The 23273-nt window shown below is 39.4% G+C and overlaps 1 protein-coding gene and 1 non-coding gene across 6 annotated transcripts; both read left to right on the forward strand.

The window, feature by feature from the left end:
* The first annotated feature begins 253 nt into the window (after positions 1-253).
* On the forward strand, positions 254-18577 carry LOC126369374 (mucin-5AC). 5 transcript variants are annotated; one of them, XM_050013746.1, is made up of 9 exons: positions 254-385; positions 5754-5978; positions 6788-6914; positions 8064-8175; positions 8450-8567; positions 15995-16677; positions 17485-17745; positions 17918-18040; positions 18122-18577. In XM_050013746.1, the coding sequence occupies exons 2-9, from the start codon at positions 5845-5847 to the stop codon at positions 18412-18414; spliced, it is 1851 nt and encodes a 616-aa protein (XP_049869703.1). In that variant the 5' UTR covers positions 254-385; positions 5754-5844; the 3' UTR covers positions 18415-18577. The 5 variants fall into 5 exon arrangements, with proteins under 5 accessions (XP_049869703.1, XP_049869699.1, XP_049869701.1 ...); XM_050013742.1 differs by having other exon boundaries at positions 15995-17745; XM_050013744.1 differs by lacking the exon at positions 254-385 and adding an exon at positions 5089-5150 and having other exon boundaries at positions 15995-17745.
* On the forward strand, positions 17800-17873 carry Trnai-aau (transfer RNA isoleucine (anticodon AAU)). Its single transcript has one exon. It is a non-coding gene; the product is annotated as a tRNA-Ile (tRNA).
* Positions 18578-23273: the final 4696 nt, after the last annotated feature.

Below are 23273 nucleotides of genomic sequence, written 5' to 3' on the forward strand. Positions count from 1 at the left end.
CATGAGCAGTAATTTTATTTGAGAAATAACTTAATCTCATAGAAAAGGTCGTGTCCTTTTTTGTAGTACATATCCAATTTTCTTCGGTACTTAAGTGTACTCAAGGAGGGCAGGACAATTCTCATCTTTTCTAACTAAAGTAAATAAAAAAGGTCAGCGGGAACGTTCAATTTTAATTCTAAACACATTGAGAGTGTATCCCGCGTTATGTGCCATTATCCCGACCCGGTCGAGATCCCAGTATCCCAGTAGAGTCCGGGCGGTGTAGAGGGGCGCATGTGCGCTCCTACTGATTTCTTATCTCCTGGTACTTTTAAGCCTGTTTACCGATTTACTATAGTGATCGCGAGTGATTTTTCGGAAGGATTTTGCTGTTATTGTAAAAGTAAGAATAAATTTATCATTTTAATAATTATTTGTCAACAACATTTTGTTTTGCTATTACTTATACATATAAGGGAAGTGAAGGTGTTACTACACCCATACTACGGCACCCAATTTATTCAAAGTATTAGGTAATATTTTCCCTAAATATGGGAGGTAGGATAAATAATTCATATTTTCTCAAATAAACGATTCAAAATAGGAATATACATTGTTTATAAATGGTCCTTTCAAATGGAAAATATACTTAACCTAGTAATGCCTACAGGGCACAAACCTCCTTTCATTATAATTCCTAATATTTAATGTAAATAAATACAATTAAAAGTAAGGAGAGTCTTGTGCTCATTCCAATACTAAGTTATATTACTTGTCATTTTCTTATCCGCCGAAAAGGAAAGAGAAATGTAATCGACAGGCATAACATTTATGGAACACACAAAAACACTCCCAAAATTATATATTGGCCAATAACCCGACAAAATTAAGTTGAGGGCACATGTCAAACGGGTAGGATATCAGCGAGATACTATTTTATTCGCCATGGCTATTTATTCATTCACTCGTTCATTTTAAAATTAAAGTCAATCATCCGTCCCTTTCCTTTTCGATGGATAAGAAAATGACAGGTATAACTTGTAATTTGGAGGCGTCTGCAGGAATCGGGGCCAATATTTAAGTAGAAAATAATCATTCCCAGATTGTTTTTCACTTATATATTATATATATTACATACCTATTTACATCATGTTATCACTTTATACAAAATGAAGATAACATAACATAGCATCACGACTGTATTGCTGAAGGGGTAGACAGAATTGTATATAGTAATACATATATACATCCACTACTCGCCGCTATCCTTAAATCCCATGGGAGCAAGCCTATTGCCATCAACCGGGTACAAATTATGGAAACCACGTGATATCAATTATCAGAAAACACAAAATGAATGATTAAAGAACGTATAAAATAAACATTATTCACATCACAGCATGGTAATAGAATTAACTCCGTTATGGTCCGTTACGAATGAGCCTGTTCGCTGGGCGCATGGTTTGGTCATTAGGCCAATTAATATAACATCAAGCTATATTAAAATTTGCTCCCAGCAGCTGTTTTGTGTATTAACACTAATTGTGCACTTGAAAATAGTCCGTAATTCTGGAATTAATGTCATTCATTTTGTTAATGCTTCATAAACTTAATTGCAAGTATCCTGCATGGTTATGTATGTAGGTACAGATATTGTGCGTCACACTATCAGGCAAATACTTAGGGGTCTTTTAAAGAGTACTCTACAACATTCTTCTATTTCGATTTGTTGACGAGGAACCTTAGCAAGTTCATTGAACTAGCCATATGAATTGTTTTTGTCTTTATTGGTTTAGAAGAAAAAGTACGTACTAAATATAAAACTGACAGCTTCTGGGAAACCAAGGATTTAAACTCCAGAGGGAGCATGATTGCAAAGTTGAAACTTAAAAGAATTGACAGAAGGGGACCACTAGGAGTAGAAACTGCGTCTTTATTTGACTCCACACGGGAAATCTCAGCAGGCTCGGAAGCATTGACAGATTAACAGGCCTCTCTTGATTTGGTGGGTGGTGGAGCATCAAAGGCTATCAGTTTGGTAGACCAATTTATACATACATACATACATAAACTCACGCCCGTAATCCCAAATGGGGTGGGCAGAGCCACAAGTAATCAAAGACAACTTGCAGCCACTGTTGATACGAAGTCCTAAGATGCATATGATGAACCTTATGGTGATAAGGGATCAGCCTACCAATTTATCTGGTTATTTTTAATAACGAACGAGATTCTAGTCAGCCAATTAGACGTCATCTAACATTCTCTCCGAGCTCTCCGAACCCGTGAAAAGCTAAAGAAGACATTTTGACTGACGTTAACCAAATCGGAGATGTCCTTAGAAAAGATTTAGTACGATCTACTCTACTACTTAAAGAATGCAAACAATTACCCGCGTCTAACGTTGCCTCGTTAACAATCAACGATTTCATCCATTTTAAAGCATATTAAACCAATAAACAATTTAGGATGCCACTCTAAACTTAGTAGTTTAGAGTGGCATCCTAAATTGTTTATTTAGTAATTGTCGTTGGCACCGATCGGGATACTCGTGCCTTGTACTCGTAGAATGCAAACTATGTGCAGTTCCGATTATGTTATCAAATAGTAAATGGAGCATATCCTGCGATCGTGGTTCGCACATCATTCGGAACGAACTATGACAACATTTACTAATTTGTATGCACATAATTAACACGTTCTGAATATTTATGTAACGCTCATTCGATCCCAGTAATATGTAAATTATGAGAGTTACAGCATTAAGTGTTAACAACTTGGTGTAACTTTGTTATTGAAGTAACGAGCTGTATGTCGCCCTGCTAATCCCAAACATACATAAACTTATGCCGGTAAGCCCTAATGGGGTGAACACCAATAACAGGGGGGTTAAAATACATCGAAGCAATTCTTCTAAGAAAGCAATATTGTAATTTGACATTTGCAATATTGCTTTCCGTTAACCAAGTAGTTAATGCCATCTGCGGCAAATCTACAATAAGTCACGTCAAAAAAAAAGCAATATTGCTTTCTTAGATGAATTGTTTCGATGTGGCCATTTTATCCCCCCTGTTATTCATCTAAGAAAGGAATATTGCAAATGTCAAATTGCAATATTGCTTTCTTAGATGAATTGCTTTGATGTGGCCATATTAACCCCCCCAGTACTTCCACTTTTGATAATAAACAGGGCTGTTTAATACACCCGTAAAATATTTAAAAAAGATTCCACACACAATGAATGTGTGTGGAATCTAAAGAACATCGGACATATTCTGAACTTTAGTCACTTTCCAAATATCTGAAAAGATCCAAAATTATGGCTACTAAACAACCCATACAATGACCTATCATGCATTCTTAATTGTTTCTAACTGATAAATGCCACAGTCATACTACACAGCCCAAACACAGCCCAAACTTTCATCAAATATTAATTCCAAGAAATGTGTCTGCCCCAAACGACTTCCCAAAAAATTATTATTAAGTACATTAAAGAACCCAAAGTTTATCCGTAACTAGATCATCTTGATTACTTTTATTCGCCCCGTGTTGAGGTTAGACCCTCCTCAGACCTAAAATAATACTGGTTTCCCGAGAGTTTGTAAAATGTGTGGAGCAACTTAAAACATACCCTTTGTTTTTGTTTTAGTAATCTTTTACAATTTATGTTCTCAAGCGTTTATCCACTCTTGAATAATGATTATAAAATTGACTATAATTGGAAATGAGAAAAGTTTTACATTTTAATAAAAAAAAATGTTTGATTAAAATACCACTTACGAATATTTCTAGAAAACCGAGACGAAAAGAAATCGAAATTCCCCTTTTAGAAAATGATATTTATGTAAATAACGTATTAATTAGTCGTGTACTTGTGTTGTTGTCTTACTCACAGTTCACTAAAGGAGTAACAGTAACACAGTTCACTAAAGGACACCGATAATTACTAAATCTTTTCATCAAAAAAGTTAAATACACCTAGCAAGTTCATGTTTCGTAAGTAATATCAGAAAAACACAACACGAGTATTCGAAATAAATTAAATCTGTAAAAATAACGTTGTTTTACAATGGGTATTACATAAGGTTACTGTTGATGTTCTAAATTTAAATTCAGAATTAAATTAAACTTGTAAATTTAAATAAATATTCAAAAATGTTTCGATTATTTTGATGAGTAACATAATATTTAGATATATACTTAGCTACAAAATAACTGACAATTATTTTCTCAACAACTTGTCTTGACTTAGACAGTAGAAACTTAGGTATAACAACACGAAGAGAAGTATACAATAAAAATTAAAAAACCTTAAATATCGCTTTCAAAACACATAGAGTAATATATTCATGGGCCATAAAAGTTATTGCAATTGACGGACGGAAGAACATCGTTAGAGCTCCCCATTGCAGTTGGTTTAACTGCTGACTGACAAAACAGATAGAACTTTATGGTTTACAGATTGATTGATAACAGCACATAGACAAACATGTAAACAAACAGATAAGTAGTACCTATATGGTGATAATGATATCGACGAAAAAATGCAATAAAGAACGAATTTATGTTTAGATTAGTCCGTTTTAGTTAACAATATACCTACCACCAGTAGGCAAGGATTGCTAAAACCTTAAACTGAGCACCCTGAGGTCTATTGTCTTAAATTTTTGTACGGTACAAAAAAGAATTAGTATTTTTTTTAATAAAAAAGAACTTAATTAAAGAAACAATGGAAAGAAATTACAAAAAAGAATTAGTATTTTTTTTTAATAAAAAAGAACTTAATTAAAGAAACAATGGAAAGAAATTGAACTTCAAGCAACCACAGACAATCTACTTAATCGGCTTCTTTAGACATTCAAAAACTATATTTAATCTCCTTTCTCCTTTATCGGTTAATTCCGTTCAATCTGAAGATAGGCACTTGTCGCTTTCATTCACGAGTCGGAAAGAGGTCGACGGCACGATTGATAATGCCAGCGCGCCAATCAGCGCATCCTGCCAGCCCAATTGCGCGCCGGCGCATGCGAAACGACGCGTCGACATACGTACACGCAATGGGCGGGATTATTTCTCATTTAAATTTAAAGATAATTTGCCGTTAATTAAATTATCAGAAAGACTTGATTGTAAAGCAAGCATGAGAAGACGAGATTGTAAAATATGTAAGTAAATAAAGGTTTTCGTCATTCCTTATCATTACATTACATATTCGTTGTAAGCCAAAACAGTAAACCTAAAGTTTATTATTTAATCTGTAGATCACTATCAAAAATTGCAAATATAACGAAGGATTATAGGACAATCAAATCTGATGATATACAAACCATAATTTGGCACACACCATAAAAATTGCTTTTTCTAAAATGCTTGCGAAGAAAATTAATAAACGGTTAACAATTTTTAACAATTTATAAAAAAGACAATACGAAATATTAATGTCCAAGCTAAACAGCAATAAATACTAACAATAGGAGTATAACAGCATGGTCGCGCATGAGCAGTGACGTCGCATGATGCAGAGATGAGGTCAACCAACCCGACAGGATGGGGGACGGTAAAGAGGGCATCAGAATTAATTGTCCACTAACTGTCGTGTGATATGCTGGTCGCTTGTGATACAGCCGTTTCGTAATACCAATTCACATTCTTTCTAAGTGTTACTGAGTCCGAACCACTTCAGCATTTCAATTAGACTGCAGGTGTGGTCTTTGATTGTTTAAGTGGCTTTGTGGAATCTCGTAAGAAAGCTTTTTCTTTTTCAACAGGTAGTTCCGATCGCACCAAAGTTTAAATACATCATGTGAACGAAACAATATACTAATCTAACTAACCATGGATTGGAAGAGCTAAGTGAAGATGAAAGTGCTACTGAAAGTGTCGCGGACAATAAAGACCCAAGTATGGTGGACAGTGACAGTGGCAATAATGGTGATGATGGTGGTGGAGGTGACCAGTTTAAGCGGACCCAATGTCTGCATGGTGAAACAGAAGTAAGTGGGGAATAAGTTATTTGGATATAAGTAGCCCAGGTCGAACAAAATCTTTTACTATTTTGTTTTCTTATTTTAAATTCAGGTTTCATAATAATTAATGGTTATAGAAAATCACTATTTGGATGGATAAATATTGTGTTTTTGCAGAATCACAAAGAAACATAATATTTCGACCGAAATCCAAAATTGTTTCGTATTCAAAGTTTTGAAATAAGTCTCAATACATATTTTTCATTACTATATATGTAGCTATCGCACAATATCTACCGTATAATGACATTCATCCCTAAGCCTTTTAACAAAGTGGCTGTAATTTTAGATATCATCAATCATCAACATGTTCACAAGACTGACAATCATGACGAAGCTTATTTTAGTAGGATGACAAAAGTTGAGTTTATATTATAATTTCCTAAATAAATTGTGGTTTATTTTATGAATACACGTCGTTGTCCCAATCTCATTATGTTTCAGTCATAAACCAAAGTGATTGAGTTTCCAATCTTCGAAGAAATATTTAATCAATATTAAGGATTCAATGCTCTCTCCCATCCTACTAAGATGACTGAGAGTCAATGCAAGTGTTTTTACCAAAAAATCTACAATAATAGCAATCTGTATTTTGCATAAATTTCTATAAAAAATATAATATTGTGGAATTCACCAGTGGAGTAAGAAATAGTTCGTAAATCATGCCCAACAAAACAAACACTAAACTTCATTCACACTCCGGGAATATTTACTTAGAAAACTTACACACCTTGTACACCTTTGGTCCCTGAAGTTCCTTACGCAAACATTTGCAGGTACAATATAACGAAGCGAGTCAAGTATCGAGCTCCGATGTCTGTCAGGACATACGAGTGGTGCTTCGCGGTGCCTCCGAGATGCTCCCGCTGGAACACCGAGATGAGGGACGTCACCAGATTGGAGGTAGGTCACCACCACTTAAACACCATATCGCATTAAAACTTATTTGACAAATTGATTCAAATATCTCGATAAATATCAAATATGTAAATGCGACAAAGTTTTAAAGTGGATATACATGTTAATGCTCATGACCGTGCAGCCTATTACGTCTCACAGTAATAATTTCTCTTTGATCGACGAAGGTACTCACAACGCTGATTCACTGCGGATTAGAAAAGTTAATTTCCTAAATTATGACGCAGCTGCGGACCTTTAGTTTATATCAACCACGCCGGCGGAGTCGGTATCGTGGGCCTAAAGCATCCACAAGTATCAATTTCTAAGTATAGGTACAGATTTAGTTGAAGCTGTATTGTAGATAGTTGCACAACATTAGTAAGCCACAAACCTTTGCCCTTCGATATTTCACAATGAAACCCTTGAGAAAGCTTTGTCTCTGATGATTTTAATGTAAGGTCTTAAAACATTCCTCTGGCATTTTATGGCACTAATAACAGTAAAGTACGGTCATAAACTGCTTGCATAATTTCAAAGTGAGAATGCGGCGTACGCGCAGAAACAGATGACAGTCACTTTACTATCGATCCAGTTTTTCTCAAGGATAATCTTGTGAGTAGTAAAATTACTGTGGTCAATAGAATGCTGTAATTATTATAATATTGAAGTAGTCAGTTCAAATGAGTACTATTAAAACACTTATAGTATTTTTTTTATTAAAATAATAATAATCAAGTTGGTTTTGCCTTCTCTCGATCAGCCATCAGTAAGTTTGCAATCCTTCACCGCTACCGTCCATTCGCTTCTTCTGATTCTTGTTTAAGTGGTTTCCAACGTGTTTACACGTGGTTTATACTGTATATATATATTTACTGTATTTTCTTGCTTTGCATTTACGGTCAAGTTGTAAATGCCATCTGAGGTAAATACATCATAAGTGACGTCGAAAAAAATGACCTTATTATCAACCCTATTAACATAACCATATGCGGAGCTTTACTGCTATATTTAGAATATTGACGTTTTCAAGGTGCTCCCGATGTATAAAGCTAGCAAAAAAACCTTTAAGAATTTATGAAAGAACCTTATAAATAGTAACTGAGTAATAAGTCAATTTATACTTTAAATGAAGGTTTTTCTTTAATTTTTCAGACAGAAGAAAGGACAGCAGAAATGGCAGTGTGTTGTCCAGGATACAAACTGAAAGATGTCTCCTGTGTCCCCATTTGTCCGAATGGAAAGTCTGGACAAGGCTGTTCTGAGGGTAATGACGATGATGAGGGGTTTCAGTTAGACTATAGAAATCATTTATCTCCTTGAAACGTTTATAGATTATATCTTTACTAACTTTTAGCGCATACTACATGACTATATTTAAAAGCCTTTCTATATTCTGCATCTCGATAGATTGTTGGGGGAAAAAAATCGCCTACCTTTAAAAACTTTTATGAATTATGTTTTAAAGTTAGTTAATGTAAGGGAAATCTGATATATTTAATAACGTTGCAACATAAAACGTAAAAACACGTGTGTTTCAGATTGTCCTCCAAACAAATGGGGACCAAACTGCGTGCACGAGTGTAAGGCATGTGACCATGGATCCTGCGATCCTAGAACTGGAGAATGCCGCTGCCAGGACGGTTGGCAAGGTGAGAGGTGGGTTTCCACTTGCTGTCTTATTTGTGATTAATTGTCATAGATATTTTTTTATAGTTTCGGAAAGATTTGACGAGGCAAACTAAAATAAGTAGAGTCATATAACCATCCGATGTTATAAGCTTTTTAAAATATCTAGATGCTATATTTCCAAGTAACTCATAGTTTGACGCTTCAAGCAACAATCGTTGGTTTAATATAAGTTGTAAGGGGCGTTTGGGTTGCGGTTAATTAAAACGTTCGTAAACACTTTCAGTACGGTTATATTATTGAAATAAAGAACACAGGGGTAAAAACAATACACAACGTGAAAATCGGTCTCTAGGTTTACAACACGGATTAACGTACGCGAGCGCGGCTGATCCCGAGGATGGCGTCGGGCGAACTGGCAAGCGGCGATAGGCGCAGGATTGGCCGGCCGCGAGCGGGTGCGAACGAGATAGACGTTCGGGAATACATGGGATAGCTAGCGCAGTGGAGCGAACGGAATGGCTATGCGGTTATACACGGTAGTGCGAATGTGACAGATAGACATTAGACTACACCGTACTGTTACATGCTCCCCCTTTTGACCAAGTCAGTGCCCTCACGACAGGTCAAACCCACAAACGTTATCAACAACATAACAATAACATGATAAAACAACAATCATCTAAGCAACCTTACGAGGACGGCCTCGCCTCCTCTTAGGTGCTACTGGTACAGCGTGATCGTCCCCAGAACGCGAGTGGTAACGACGCAAATCTACGCAGTGATACTTCCCTATAACCTCGTTGGGCGGCTCACAGTGAGACAGAAGATAAGTCGTCGGACTCAATTTTTTCGAAACTCGATAAGGTCCATCTCGCTTGGGTACGAACTTCGAACTGACGCCTTTACTAGCATTACTAAGGACGTGGGTCTTCAACAGTACCAGGTCTCCGGGTACGTAAACCTCTCCTTCTTGACGCGTCATATCCCTAGCTGCCTTCCTAAGATCCTGTTCATGCTCGATCTTCTCTTTAGCAGCACTCAACGAGTCTGCGAGCTTGAGCAGATACGGAGTGATCTGGGGCACGTAGTTCTCAGCCTCTACAATGGCTCGTAGATCACTCTGAGCAGCGATGGGTGAACGTAGCTCTCGTGCAAACGTCAGGTAAGCGGGAGTCTGCCCCGTACTACTAGTCAAAGCTGTATTCAATGAGAATCTAATAAATGGCAAAACGTTAGGCCACATGCCGTGTTCATTTTGAACTAGGACAGCAATCTGGGTTTTTAAATCTCGATTCTTCCGCTCAACAGGATTTGCCTCCGGGTGATAGAGCGGTACTAAATTCTGCTTCACTCCTAAGACAAACATAGCGTGCTGCATAACATCCGCAACAAACTGGACACCATTATCTGAGATCAACCGTCGTGGCACCCCAAATCGCAGGAACACTTCCTCGATGAGTGTCTTTGCACACGCCTCAGCTGTTGCCTCGTTAAGGGCAAAGACTTCAACCCACTTACTTGCGGTGTCTTCCACTATGAGGATCCATCGTTCGCCATTAGGCCCCTTAGGCAATGGTCCGAACAAGTCGACAGCTAATACTTCAAAGCGTTGTGCGGGGACGGGAGTCTGAATAAGTCCAGGCGGTTTCTGATTAGAGGGCTTGTACCGTTGGCATTCTACACACGTCTTCAGGTAGTCCTCGACGCATCGACGCATGCCCGGGAAGTAGAACCGTTGGGAAATGCGATGTAGAGTTCTGTCTATCCCTCCGTGTCCTGAAGTAGCGGCGTCGTGACATTCGATCATCACCTTCTTTCGCAGGTTTTCCGGCACAACGAGTTGCGGCTCTTCGGATTCGACATCAGCATAACGGTAAAGTACTCCCATACACATGTGGTACCCTCTGTCAGTCCATCTTTTAATAGCTACTTCCTCTTTTCCTTCCAGGTCCTTCACGATCTTAGCAACCTCCGGGTCGGCGAGCTGATCTTCACGAATCGCAGTAGCATTCCAACGCGGTGTCTCCACGACGACGGTACATACTCCGCAGGCATCATGGGCATCCTCATCACATGGCGGGCGACTAAGTGTGTCAGCAATAACATTGGCCTTTCCAGGTGTATAATCTACGTTCAAGTTGAAGGATTGCAGCTTCATGGCCCATCGAACAAGCCTGCCAGTGGGTGACTTCAAGGTAAGTAGCCACTTTAGCGGCTGATGGTCACTGGCGACGTGCACTTCGTGGCCATCGATGTAACCTCGAAACTTCTCGACTGCCCACACAACGGCGAGAGCTTCGCGCTCTGTTGTCGAGTAGTTGCGCTCAGCGGGCGTCAGCAAGCGGCTGGCGTACTCGATAGGACGCTCGGCACGCGGCGACTCCCCCTGGAGGAGAACTGCTCCCAATGCGTAATTGCTTGCATCAGTCCTGAGAACAAACGGCAGATTATAATCCGGTTGAGTAAGTATTGGAGCGGACGTAAGTAATATTTTTAATTCCTTAAAAGCATTAACTTGAGCTTCTTCCCATTTCCAGGTCTGATCCTTCTTAGTAAGCAGCGTCAACGGCTGAGCGATTTTCGAAAAGTCTGGTACAAACTTCCTAAACCAGGAGCAGGTTTACAAGAAGGACTTTAAATGCTTCACCGTGGTAGGTTCTTTCATCTCTACGATGGCTGCGACTTTATCAGGGTCTGGAGACACTCCTTGTGGTGTAATTATATGCCCAAGATACTTAACTTTATCTCTAGCGAACATGCATTTAGCACGATTGGCTTTAAGACAGAAGACACGAAGGCGGTCAAACACGGCGCGCAAGTCCCGTAAGTGTTGCTCATAAGTCGCCGAGATCACGATCAGGTCATCGATATAACCAAGGATGGTCACGTCCTTCAACGCTGCGCCAGTCTTGAAGCGGTCAATCAATCGCTGAAAGGTCGCTGGCGCGTTGCGCAGCCCGAACGGCATGCGCTTGAAACGGTAGACTCCGAATGGTGAAACGAACGCGGTCTTATCCTTATCCTCCTCCTTGACAGATACCTGCCAGTAACCGGATCGAAGATCTATAGTGGTCATATAACAGCTTTTACCTGTGTACTGCAGCAGGTCGTCAATCACTGGTAATGGATAAGCATCACTCTTGGTAACAGCATTCAATTTGCGGTAATCGACGCAAAACCTGTGTGTCCCATCCTTCTTGGGAACTAGCAGCGCAGGCGCGGCCCATGCGGACTCGCATTCTTCAATAATATCTTCCTTTAACATCTTTTCCAGCTGAGCTTCCATTACAGCCTTCTTGGCGGGCGTGAGCCGATAGGGTGGCACTGCGATAGGCGCTTGATCACCTGTCTCTATACAGTGCTCCGCGAACGGCGTGGGCCCTCCCCCTTCTCTGAAAATATCTTCATACTCCTGCAGCAACTCAGCAAGACTGGTCTTCTGCGACGGTGACAGCGTCGTCCCCTCATCTGCTCGCAGCACATCAGTGGCAGCGGCGCACCCAACGAAGTTACGGGAAGCCTCAGTTCGTAACGGGTGAATGACCTTTGGACGATCAGCTGTGAACCAGGAGTTACGATCGATATCAATAACAATACGAGCTTTACGTAAAAAATCTATACCTAACAGAGTGTCATTACCAATGGCGTCCGGAAAAATAACGAAGGTGATAGGTATAACTGAACCTTCAAGTTTAACGTTCACGTCCGCGAGTTGAACATCCATGTTACGCAAAGAACCGTCGGCGAGTTTGACCCTCATGACGTCACTACGAAAGGAGTGGTTGTTCCTTTGGAGCAAGGCGTAAAGAGTCGAGCCTGCAACACTACGTTTCGCTGCGGTATCAGCCAATCCCGTTCCGCGTTGACCATAAACCTCGATAGGTAAAATGGGACGTCCACCGAGATCAGCATCGCTCATGGAATGAGACACATTACTTTTAAAATCACTACAGTATGCATACAACATGTTATCATTTCCATCACAAACATGTCCGACATGGGACGTGTTACCATAGGACACGTTGTCCAGCAATGGGTATTTGTTAACAAGCAAACAATCGTCGATAGGTATAAAAACATGCGACGTGTTAATCTTATGTACGTCGGCGAGCAATGGGTTAACACACACATTCGGCGACAAACACTCAGCTTCGGATACATTTGATAGCAATGGGTTAACATAAACCGTAGGCAATGTATTTAAACATAAGTAGTTTGTATGTGAAAAGTTAACGTCATACAAACGAACGGTTAAGTCCGTAGATGTCATCATTCCCGACAAATTATTAGTACAAAACACGTTAACATTAGGTACGCTATGAGACAATATGTCAACATTAGGTATGTCGGCAGGCAACGGGTCAATACATTTTTCGTTAGCTATAGCAATAGTTGGTGAAATGTGAACCTCTGACATATTATCACAACAGCTGTTATCAGTGGGTGACAAGACAGTACATGGGTCGTTGACCCGAGTGAAATTAGTGTTAGAGTCTCTGTTAGATTCCGCTGATAAGAAATCGCAAGCAAAGAAAGTTTCTTTTGAGTCTTTACCACTGCAATTGTCACAATTTGCCCTTATCACACCCTTTTTACCACAACCGTAACATGCCGTGCTTTCATTTTTACTTTTATTTAGCTTTGCACACTCACTTTTGTCATGACCACTACGTTTGCAATAAACACAAAAAAGTTTACCTCGTTTGCCGATGGTGCCTGAGGCGCTTACCGCCTGAGAAGGTCGAGGAAATGACGTCGACGTGCCGTCGCTATGCGCTTCGACGGGTACCCCGCCGCCGCCAGCGCGACGCGCAGGCCACTCTGACGCCGGTGTCAGCGCGACTGTGGGCGTGCTACGCACGTCGCCGCTGCGCGCGCTAGGCGCGCTGCGCGTGCCGCCGCTGCGCGTGCAAGGCGCGTCGCGCACGTCGTCGCTGCGCGCGAATGGCGCGCGCGACGTGTACGCGCTACAAGACGCCGCCGCTGCATTCACCTCCGCCAGTGACTCCTCGATCGCTCTCGCCTTTTCTACTAATTCGTCAACCGTTGAAAGGCAATCCCTCGTAACGCGCTTACGAATTGAACAATTGAGTAAGCCGTATATTATGTCCAACTGCATTCTCTCATGTAGTGTATAAGGGAGCTTGGCGATTAGCGCGCGTATTCGTGCGATGAATACTTCGGCGCGATCACCTTCTTGTTCTCTTCTGAACATCTCCCGCAGGATCTTATATGGTGGGCGCGGCACGCCGAACATAGCGCGCAAGCGCGCGACCGCTTCCTGCCACGTAGAGACTGTGGACTTCACTCCACGCTACCAGACCGCCGCTTCGCCCTCTAAAAGTATAGGCAGACCTTTCAGGGCGTGAGCGTCGCTGACGTTAGTACATTCTTTGTATATTTCTACCGCATCCAAAAACGCCTCTAATACTTCCGGGTCCTTGTCGCCGTGATATCGCGAAGTACACTTAGCGAAGTTTCCCGTCGGTGCCGCCGGTACCATGGGGGTCGGCGTGACCGCAGGAGACGAAGCATCAAACGCTCGAGCCGAGACCAAAGCCTCCACCAGTTGGCGGTTAGACTCGGCCTGAAGCCTGGCGAACATGGTCAGCATCTCCTCCATATCGGGCTGACTTTCGCTATCGACGTGAACTTCACTATCGTCACTATTACTTTTACGACGACTAGACTTTTTTACCATAGTTTTAAATAAAATCACTACACTCAATCACAAAACAATCCAGGGTAGGTAGACGCGACGCGAACGCGCGGGCTTCGTAACCGACGAACGCGGGGAGCGCGGGACGGGGAAGGCACGCCGCGAGCGACGCGTGACCATATATGGTAATGTTTGGGACGAGAGTTCGTGCCTCTAGTTGTGCGCCACTTGTAAGGGGCGTTTGGGTTGCGGTTAATTAAAACGTTCGTAAACACTTTCAGTACGGTTATATTATTGAAATAAAGAACACAGGGGTAAAAACAATACACAACGTGAAAATCGGTCTCTAGGTTTACAACACGGATTAACGTACGCGAGCGCGGCTGATCCCGAGGATGGCGTCGGGCGAACTGGCAAGCGGCGATAGGCGCAGGATTGGCCGGCCGCGAGCGGGTGCGAACGAGATAGACGTTCGGGAATACATGGGATAGCTAGCGCAGTGGAGCGAACGGAATGGCTATGCGGTTATACACGGTAGTGCGAATGTGACAGATAGACATTAGACTACACCGTACTGTTACAAAGTTGTAAAAAAATACACAATGACACTCATTGAGTAGTTTATCGACAATACATTCAGGCAGAAAGATATTTAATAATCAAACCTGATTTGTACTAGATGGTTTGTTTTATATCTACAACTATGTTAATTATATTCCTATACACGGGTATAATATAATGACTTCGTAACTTACATAATCGGAGGTACATACAATCGAACCTTTCTGGTCAAGCTCTACATCACATCGCAACAGACACAATATACTATAGCATTAAGGTAAATGATTATAATAATAAGGTAGCTATCGATGCTAATAAAAATACTTCTGTTCACATTGCTTTTGAATTAGACATTTAATTAAACACAACAGGAAAACAGGATATTAGAAAAGACAAATGAAAATTCCTTGAATTTTCTATAAAGAATGGACGATGTAATTTACATGGAAATAAAACATCGTAAATACAAACACTCATTATAGCCCTCTCTGAATATAATTATACTGCTAACAACTAACTACCTTCTTAATATTTTATGCAAAAACAAATGGGAAAAGTTGGACGAAACGCGTCACACGGGCCCGTATCGAAAACTCTCTGAGATAGATGTGAAAAGTTTCAAATTTAGGTCAACCGAAACATTCGCTGCCAAATTGAGATTGGGCGTTGGAGTTATTAGGACGTTAGCAGTGAGTGTGTACCTATTTAAATGAAAAGGCATCAATCAATATAAAACAAAATATTATCGAAAGAAAAGATTCCTCCATTGGTTTACTACAAGTTTAGTCAAAATATTTCTATTTCGAGTCCCATTATCTGAATACAATTCTTCTCACATTTACGTCTAATTGGGTTCGTAAAAGCATCTTAAACAGTATTAAATTTCCCCTAAGAACCTATTATCTTCTCTATGCTCGGAAAAGGGAGCATCTTCATTGCCGGCTCTGCATAATAAGGTGTAATTGTACTAATCAACATGCGTTTCACGTAAACTCTTACGCATTCAGCAATAAAAAAGATCGAATTAAACTACTTTTTACCTAATGTCAAAAGTTAAGCACAAATTACTTAATAGTGATGTTAAAGGTCAACTTTAAGAGAAAACTGAATTTGAGTTTTGAGATAAAATCTGATTTAAGTACTATATTCGATCTGCAGTATTAATTATCAAGTTTTGAATATCGATACGACATTAAGTTTTTGCACTTACGATTGTTCTTATCTTTATTTGCAGTTGCGAAACCAGCATGGCTACCACGGCGGTTATTGCAATGATGGAGCAATTACTAACAACTGCCAAATCTACTACTTCCACTAAACCTACTACTCAGGCTACACCTACTATTACTGCTAGAAGTTCCACAATTGCTACTACAATAACCAGTACTGTTCCGTCAACAACTGCAAGTGTTTTGTCTACTACAGAAAAAAATATTACAACAAGTGCTCCAGCTACAACGAAGAAGTTAGAAGTTATAACAAATATAGAATATACACTTACTCAGAAATCAACTATGATCTCCAACAGCTCAATATTATCTACGTTGCCAACATCGATCAACACTTATAACTTTATACCCGAAGAAGCAACTAAGATCAAAAACGAAACTTACAACAGAACAGAATGGCCGATAAAAACAACAAAACTTACTCCTACAATAAGACCTCATTTAGCAACTCAATCTTCTACTGTCATAAATACTACAGAACTATCAACTATACCAACAACAATTAAGCCAAGTACGGCAGTATTTACGACTCCAATCCCAAGAATTACGACTGTCCCGACAACCGTGAAAGAAAGGACAAGGATAACTGTAAAAGTGGAAACTTCAAAAAAACCAGAACCGACAATCAAACAACCAACGACGACGAAATTTAAGCCAAAAGAAATATGGATAAAACCGGCCCAAAAAGGTGAATCTCAATTTGTTGAGTCAAAAGTTAAAACCAATCAAGAATTACCACAAGCAAAATCTAAAGTCAAGGAAGTTAGTGAAGTTACCACACCTAAAACTATTATAGTGTCAATTATACCTACATCAGTATCTTACATAACTTTCAAGAAGATAGCACTCACTACTGCTTTAGCAAAACCGCAAAAAAGTAGTTATACTACATCGTCACATATAAAGGGAACAGACAAGGAATATACTAAAGCTATGTTGGTGCAAACGACTTCAGCACCTGTAACTATTACAATTTCACCAAAGATATCAAAAACATCATCAACAATCAATCCTTTGCTAGTTCAAAATGTGACTAAACCTAAATCTCACATATCATACTCAAAAGGAACTCTCAGAACAACTCTACCTACAAACCAATCAACTAATAGCATGATAAGCACGTTGAATGCTGCTAATAAAGTACTGAATTCTTCTTTATTAACAACAGTTTCTTCATTTCCAACTAACGCAAGTAGAACTACACGAAGACAGACTTTATCTGAAACATCAATAAATAAGCACAATCTGAATGTACCTAATAAAAATCAAACATCATTTACAACGAGAAAAACTACAGAAAAACCTGTCACTAAACAATTTATTACAGTACCAAATAATGTAACGAAGGCAGGAGCAAGAGTAACTGAACCACCAATAATAACAACGCCTGTCGGAAAAGTGAACACTAACAGTAAAAGAAACCTAACAAATTCTAGTACTAAAACTGTAACTGACGATCCTTCAAAAGATGAAGACACTTTTCATATTTTGACAGAACCGGAGCATATAACAGCTGTGATGGGTGATAAAGGAACGGACAGGTCAACAATTGACCTGATATCAGTAATAAGTATAGCCGGAGGTGTTATGATGGCTGTTATCACTGTAGCTGTGGTTATAGTGATGCTGGAAAGATGCAAAAGGCCAAGATATGAGGATGTAAGAAAGTACAATGATATAAGAATGCAAGTAATGATGGACAACAACGATATCCCGCCGCCATACGTCAGAAGTATCTTCCATACTCCATTACCAGGTAATATTATAAATGCACAGTAACTGTTCCACTATTTCACGAATGACTTACATCGGCCCATTAGCTCAGTTGGTTAGAGCGTCGTGCTAATAACGCGAAGGTCGCGGGTTCGATCCCCTCATGGGCCACTTCTCTTTTTTTATTTTTTTTCTCATCTTTTTTACTTTTACAGATCCGCCAACAACAGACAAATGCCATTACCAACCAATTTCTACATTAGATCGTAATTTGAAACAATTTATGAGGCCAGTTGTTGTGCAAACAATTTCTCCACTTATGTTAGAGAACTTCAGAGGTACGTTACCGTTTACTTGAACCCACAAGGTTCTTTTTTATAAATATGTATTATTCATTGTTTAATTTATCTTTTTTATAGGAATTCTGGAATGTCATTATGACCATTTGCCTCGAAGAAGTCAAGATATGGGGTCAATGCCAACACGTTGTTCAATAGCGCCATCTCACGACGAACGTGCGGAACTACTTCCTACGCGAGCTCACTCGCTGACGGACTCTGACATTGAAGCCATGAAGTGCGAAGCTAAACTTGATGTTATTGACAATACTACATCAGAGCCTCTTTACGCCGAAATACCTTGCTGGAGACCACCATCAGCACGAGCCATTGAAGTCGTTAATCTTAACGGAGAAGCAGTAACAGAATTATGACCTGTAAAGTTTGCTGACATTTGAATTAATTCAGAGTACTGTCAACAGATGGCGCAGTATTGAACTTTTAATCTCTTGCATTTAGTCTTACCAAAGAATTTGTGTGTGAATGTAATTTAACGTTTTAAAATTAATGGTGAAATAAATGGTAAATATTGTTTGTGTTTCGTAATTTATTATTTGTCTTTATAATAACCCATAGATAAGGACTATAAATCTAAGAATCTTCTATCGTGTGGGTTGTGAGGTGAATTACCAACCTCATCAAACCTGGTGTCAGGGTTAATCTAAGAGTACCTAATAAGTAATAATATCACATTTTATAAAATTTACAACAACTATTACTGTCACACACACATGGCAACATAAGTAGCGCCATCTAGTATCTAATAGCGGTAAAGAGACAGTGCTGCCATTTTGAAAGAAACTTGGCTAGTATGTCTAAGGGATGTGATAAAACTTGTCAAATCAAATATACCTACATACCAACATAGAGCAACACAGATCTCCGCGGACCGGAGTGCTCTTTACTCACCAATGATAATTTTATCACGTATGCAATGGTAAACAAGTTCGAGGATTTATATTTTTGGAACCACAATACCTATCAACCTTTACATAGGAAGGCATTTCCCACGCACAATCATTGGGTTGGTATTTTTTACTTAGGTACCTACTTATTGTTTTCCGTAATAGGTAGGTTTACCTAGAATAGAAATCAAATGATTTTATTCAAATTTTAGTTCTATCCCATAAATAAAAAAACAACTACCGCTAAATAGGTACCTACCTACTTGATTGGCAAAAAAATATTTCGCTTAATATAAAATCAAATATACTTTTATTGCACAAACAAAATAAAATCTTTAGCACCAGTGCAAAAAAAAACATATTTGTAAGTCACTGAATTTTGCAAAGTACTTACCTACCTAGCTACTTAGTTTTCTAAATACAAATATCATCACTTGAGGAAAATAATAGAAATAAATACTTTTATTATTATTTACAAATACAAATATACTTACTTATTTAATATATCGAAGGAAATAAATAAATCTTGTCACTGAATAACATTTATTGCAATAACATCATGTAGTTCGGAGAACCACATGAGGAAAGATAAACTCGAGGTCACAACGTGGGCGGACGCATCATAATTATCTCTTCCTTTAAATTGGCACAATTTGGGTACCTATGGTAATTACTAGTACAATTTTTCAAATAATTTTGATGACTTAAATAATTTTATAAAGATTAATTATGATTCTACACCAGTTTATATCCTACTGTGACAGACAGAGCCACAAGTAGATATGAAACAATGAAACGTACAAAATAAAACCGGTTTATCCTGGTTACTAGACGACCGGTTGACATACAAACATAAAGTTTAGGTTGAATCTTGATTAGTAACCCATCCCGTCCATATTTAGTCCATCACTTTAGATATAATGTGTCAACGACCTCCGTGGTCCAGTGTCCCGGGTTCGATTCCCGGTGGGGACATGTCACATAAACTACTTTGTGGTCCCTAGTTTGGTTAGGAAATTACTGGCTGATCATCAGATTGTCCGAAAGTAAGATGATCCGTGCTTCGGAAGGCACGTTAAGCCGTTGATCTAGGTTACGACTTACTGATGTAAGTAAGTAGTCGTTACATGAGCCATGTCAGGGGCCTTTGGCGGTTCAATAGTAACCCTGACACCAGGGTTGATGAGGTTGGTACTCCACCTCACAACCCACACGATAAGAGAAGAAGATATAATGTAATAATAGGTATATGGATAAGCAGAATTGTCTATAGATATAGTCTATTACAATACAATACCATTGTCAAACCCCCCCCCCCCCTACCCCCTCCGGTTGATTGAGGGGAGGCCTGTGCCCAGCAGTGGGACGTATATAGGCAGTTTATGTACCATTGTCAAAATGTAAAGTTGTGGATTACGTAGTGTCGTGTCCATTATCTTACACATATTAGATGCTGTGTATCTATCTACCGTAACATAACATAGTATCATGCCTGTATCCTCAAAGGGGTAAGCAGAGGTGTATAGTATAACATACAATACACCCACACCTCACCAGATACGCCCCATGTTAAGTCCCGTGTAATAGGGGGTGAGCTTATTGTATATATATGTAATCCGTGTCTGTGGTGTCCTAAATAATAAATGTTTCTTTCTTTCTTTCTTTCTTTCTTTCTTTCTTTCTTTCTTTCTTTCTTTCTTTCTTTCTTTCTTTCTTTCTTTCTATTGTCATTAACCGGGCACAAATCCTGGAAACAACGTGATATAAATTATCTGTGATCCAAACATGAATTCAAACTCATAAACTAGAATTTAGTGGTTTACAGCCGGGATTCGAACCCATGACACTACGGGTGGTATTAATAAACTAATCTCAGCTGAGACTGCCCTCAAGATCATGCTCAAGTTCCTGTTTTTACATGAGAACTGTCACATTGACATGATCTTGAGGGCAGTCTGAAAGCTGAGATTAGTTTATTAATTCCAGTGGGTCGATAGTGATAAGCGCTGAATGAGGGAAATCGTCGACCACGCCGGCGGGGTCGGTATCGGGGTCCTGAAGTGTTTGGTGTCGCGAGCTGATTGGCTGCCTCTATGGCTAGAGTAATCGGGTCGTCGGAAAAACAAGTTTAGTGCCTATACCTACATTAAAGTCACCCTACGATTTAAGTCACACGGCCGAACTTCGATTTATCTGAATCGTCTTCAAGTCGCCGAAGTTCGGCGAAATAGCCACTAGGGGTGGATTCTTCGGATGAAGTATCTATCTACTTGTACTTCAACTTATTTCCATGATACACATTACACTACACACTATACACTACAGAGTATAAAACAAAGCCGCTTTTTCTGTCCCTATGTCCCTATGTACAGTCATGAGCAATATAATGTACTTACCCACTTTAGGACTCTGTCGCACTAACATATTTGACATTTAGTGAGACTTACAATTCGATTTGTCAAAAAAAATGTATGTGATATGGTACCAAAGTGTATACATATTAATGCTCGTGACCGTACGCTTAAATCTTTAAAACTACGCAACGGATTTTGATGCGGTTTTTTTAATAGATAGAGTGATTTAACAGGAAGGTTTATATGTATAATAACATCCACTATATACTGGAGAATTACTGTTATTTTTTGCAGTTTTTAATGTGATGTCGTAAATAATTTCATTTTTTCCTCAGCATTGCACCCGAGCGAGCCGGGGCGGGTCGCTAGTATGGTAATAAACCATCAACTACGATAAATTCAACTAGATACTTCTACTAACTAGTTAAATATAATTACGTCGATGACATAATATTTTTATAATCTAAAATACCTAGACTTTAACGTGGGTATAAGAACAAGATCCTTGACAAGTGGTTTGTTGAATTAAATAGTATTACAATAATTGTTATGTATAATCATTTGTGCAAAACAGGATTGCATTATCTCATCGCGCTTCCGATGTGAACCGTGACCACATACGAGACTTAGTTGTATAGGGTTCATTAATATAATATTGATAAACCTTACCTTGTGGAGCTCGGTGGCGCAGCGGTTAACGCGCTCAGTCTGCGATTGTTGAAGTTAAACAACTTTCGCAAAGGCCGGTCATAGGATGGGTGACCACAAAAAAAAGTTTTCATCTCGAGCTCCTCCGTGCTTCGGAAGGCACGTTAAGCCGTGTTGGTCCCGGCTGCATTAGCAGTCGTTAATAACCATCAATCCGCACTGGGCCCGCGTGATGGTTTAAGGCCCGATCTCCGTATCCATCCATAGGGAAGGCCCGTGCCCCAGCAGTGGGGACGTTAATGGGCTGATGATGAAACCTTACCTATTTGCCTAACACGGTATTTTGCTAGCGAATAGTAAATTGTGAAAATAAAACAATATCATTTTTCGACCAAGAAAAAGGATGTTAAAAAAATAAGGTGTATACAGTCTGACAAAAAAAAACACATTTGGGCACTATTTAGGTTGTCAAAATTAGTTATTTAACACGCTTAAAGAGCAACGAAAGAGCCTTTTTAAAAATCACACTCTAATGTGATTATCATCCAAAAATGTTGACTTATTTTTTAATAACAGCCTCCGTGGTCTAGTGGTTAGAGCGTTAGGCTCACGATCTGGAGGTCCGGGTTCGATTCCCGATGGGGACATTGTCGAAATCACTTTGTGAGACTGTCCTTTGTTTGGTAAGGACTTTTCAGGCTTGAATCACTTGATTGTCCGAAAAAGTAAGATGATTCCGTGCTTCGGAGGGCACGTTAAGCCGTTGGTCCCGGCTATTAGCCGTAAAAAACACCTCCACCAACCCGTAGTGGAGCAGCGTGGTGGAGTATGCTCCATAGCCCCTCCGGTTGATTGAGGGGAGGCCTGTGCCCAGCAGTGGGACGTATATAGGCAGTTTATGATTATGATATATTTTTTAATATTGTGACCATAAACTACTTGGATTGAAACTGTCTTTAGCGAGGATTTGCTAACAAAAAACATGTGATTACACTCCGCTGGGGAGTATGCTCTACAGCGACGCCACTTTAATTAGTTGTTTTCTTTATTATTATAGCACGTACACATAAAATCTTTCACGTACACTATGTACATGGTACGTACATTAATCTATATCGTCTTCAACTGAATTAGAGGTGGTGGCCCCGTGACAGAGCATGACACCAAAAAACACATCCACGTGTTAATTTTCCATTTAGGCAGTTGTTTACGTGGATTTCATGATAAAGCGATAATTATAAAATTAATTCATAAAATCACTTTAAAAAATATATATGATTCACTTTAAAGCTTCTTGATTCTTAGAAATAAAGCGTAATGAATAAG

Source organism: Pectinophora gossypiella, chromosome 9 (assembly GCF_024362695.1).
Source record: "Pectinophora gossypiella chromosome 9, ilPecGoss1.1, whole genome shotgun sequence".
NCBI lineage: Eukaryota > Metazoa > Arthropoda > Insecta > Lepidoptera > Gelechiidae > Pectinophora > Pectinophora gossypiella.

What these genes read in the sequence shown, in the direction of transcription:
- LOC126369374 (XM_050013742.1), top strand. Translation starts at nt 5,845, where the DNA reads ATGAAAGTGCTACTGAAAGTGTCGCGGACAATAAAGACCCAAGTATGG. An exon ending in GGGACGTCACCAGATTGGAG is followed by an intron (nt 6,915 to 8,063) that starts GTAGGTCACCAC and finishes TTAATTTTTCAG; the next exon opens with ACAGAAGAAAGGACAGCAGA. An exon ending in TGGACAAGGCTGTTCTGAGG is followed by an intron (nt 8,176 to 8,449) that starts GTAATGACGATG and finishes CGTGTGTTTCAG; the next exon opens with ATTGTCCTCCAAACAAATGG.